The 1419-nt window shown below is 54.0% G+C and overlaps 1 protein-coding gene across 1 annotated transcript in view; it reads right to left on the bottom strand.

The window, feature by feature from the left end:
• Positions 1 to 1419, bottom strand: part of LOC108801362 (zinc finger protein 2-like) — a 16679-nt gene that overhangs the window by 10743 nt on the left and 4517 nt on the right. The window contains exons 3-5 of the mRNA XM_018573290.1: positions 1213 to 1345; positions 1003 to 1107; positions 454 to 558 (exon numbers count right to left, since the gene is read on the bottom strand). Of these exons, the coding sequence (XP_018428792.1) occupies positions 454 to 558; positions 1003 to 1107; positions 1213 to 1345 (343 nt within the window). The remainder of the gene's footprint in view (positions 1 to 453; positions 559 to 1002; positions 1108 to 1212; positions 1346 to 1419) is intronic.

Genomic DNA, 1419 nt, shown 5'->3' with positions numbered 1-1419 from the left:
CGAGACGGCTGGCGCTTTGGGCGCTGTGGGTGGGACGGCTGGCGCTCAAACATCAGGCAGATCAACAGAGGCCGGGACATGAAGCCTACTCAGCAGAACTATTGTGGTATAAACCTCAGGACCAGTGTGGGGGGGCTTTTGTTCACGTCACAGCTACTCATCTCCCCCATATGACGGCTGGCGCTTTGGGCGCTGTGGGTGGGACGGCTGGCGCTCAAACATCAGGCAGATCAACAGAGGCCGGGACATGAAGCCTACTCAGCAGAACTATTGTGGTATAAACCTCAGGACCAGTGTGGGGGGGCTTTTGTTCACGTCACAGCTACTCATCTCCCCCATACAGGTCTATGGGAACGCAGCAGGACCTTGAAGCAGGTCAAATACACATCAATGAGCTCAACAGCATCTCAAGCCGATATCAAAAGCAAGCGGCATTTGTCCATGGACAGTCACCTCGTGTGGGCTCTGGAGGACATCTTGGTGACCCCTTTTCCCGAGGCATGTTGGGTTCACACTGGCCAATCTTCAGCAGGATGTCCGGGGCGAGAGACGGGCTACCTGAAACACATCAAACAATACACAGAATGAGCAGGCGGAAGGTTAAAGGTCATGTGAACCTCAATGGAGAGCCTGTCACCGGGGGGTGTCACGTCTAAAATTTACGGAACGTCATTATTTCATAATATAAGTCCTTAAGTCACCGGCAGCTGCACCGTGGCACGGGGAGGGGGTAAGGGGGGGGGGCTTTTTGTTACACCACCGGCTGGGATCAGGCGTCTATTATTCAGCTCCCACCATCACATGACCCGATACAGGTTCACCGCAACACTCCATCATCTACCAAACACTGAAATATCTGATTTCGGGTGGACTGGCCCTTTAACGGATGATCTGGGGACAGCAAGAGGAACGGCCAACCAAAAGACAGAAATCTCACACAGTGATCAGCCAGCCAGCCGTGCGTGTGTGTGTGTGCGCGTGTGTGCGAGGGGCACAGCTCACTTGTTGATTGGCTCTGGTTCTGGAAACGCTCTCCGGATTTCTCAATCTTCACAAGGAGATCCGGGTTGAGGATCCGGTACCCTGGGGACGCAGAAGAGGAAATCACTGGAGACAGCGGTCACAACATGAAGTAATCGTGCACTGAATGTCTTCCGCAGCTGTAACTGCTCCGCCCCTGCGGAACACAATCCACCTGCCTGGCTATATCACCCCTCCCATGACGGACATAATCCATCCCACTAGCTTCAATGCTGCACCCCTGCGGAACACAATCCACCTGCCTGGCTATATCACGCCTCCCATGACGGACATAATCCATCCCACTAGCTTCAATGCTGCACCCCTGCGGAACATAATCCACTTAACTGGCTACACAGCCCTCTCTCTTCTGACTCCCCCTCTCCCATTTTCTCTCTC

This window comes from Nanorana parkeri, unplaced genomic scaffold (assembly GCF_000935625.1).
Source record: "Nanorana parkeri isolate BGI_ZX_2015 unplaced genomic scaffold, ASM93562v1 scaffold2319, whole genome shotgun sequence".
Classification (NCBI taxonomy): domain Eukaryota; kingdom Metazoa; phylum Chordata; class Amphibia; order Anura; family Dicroglossidae; genus Nanorana; species Nanorana parkeri.
Note: the sequence above shows the minus strand (reverse complement) of the source record. Positions and strands in the feature narration are given on the sequence as shown.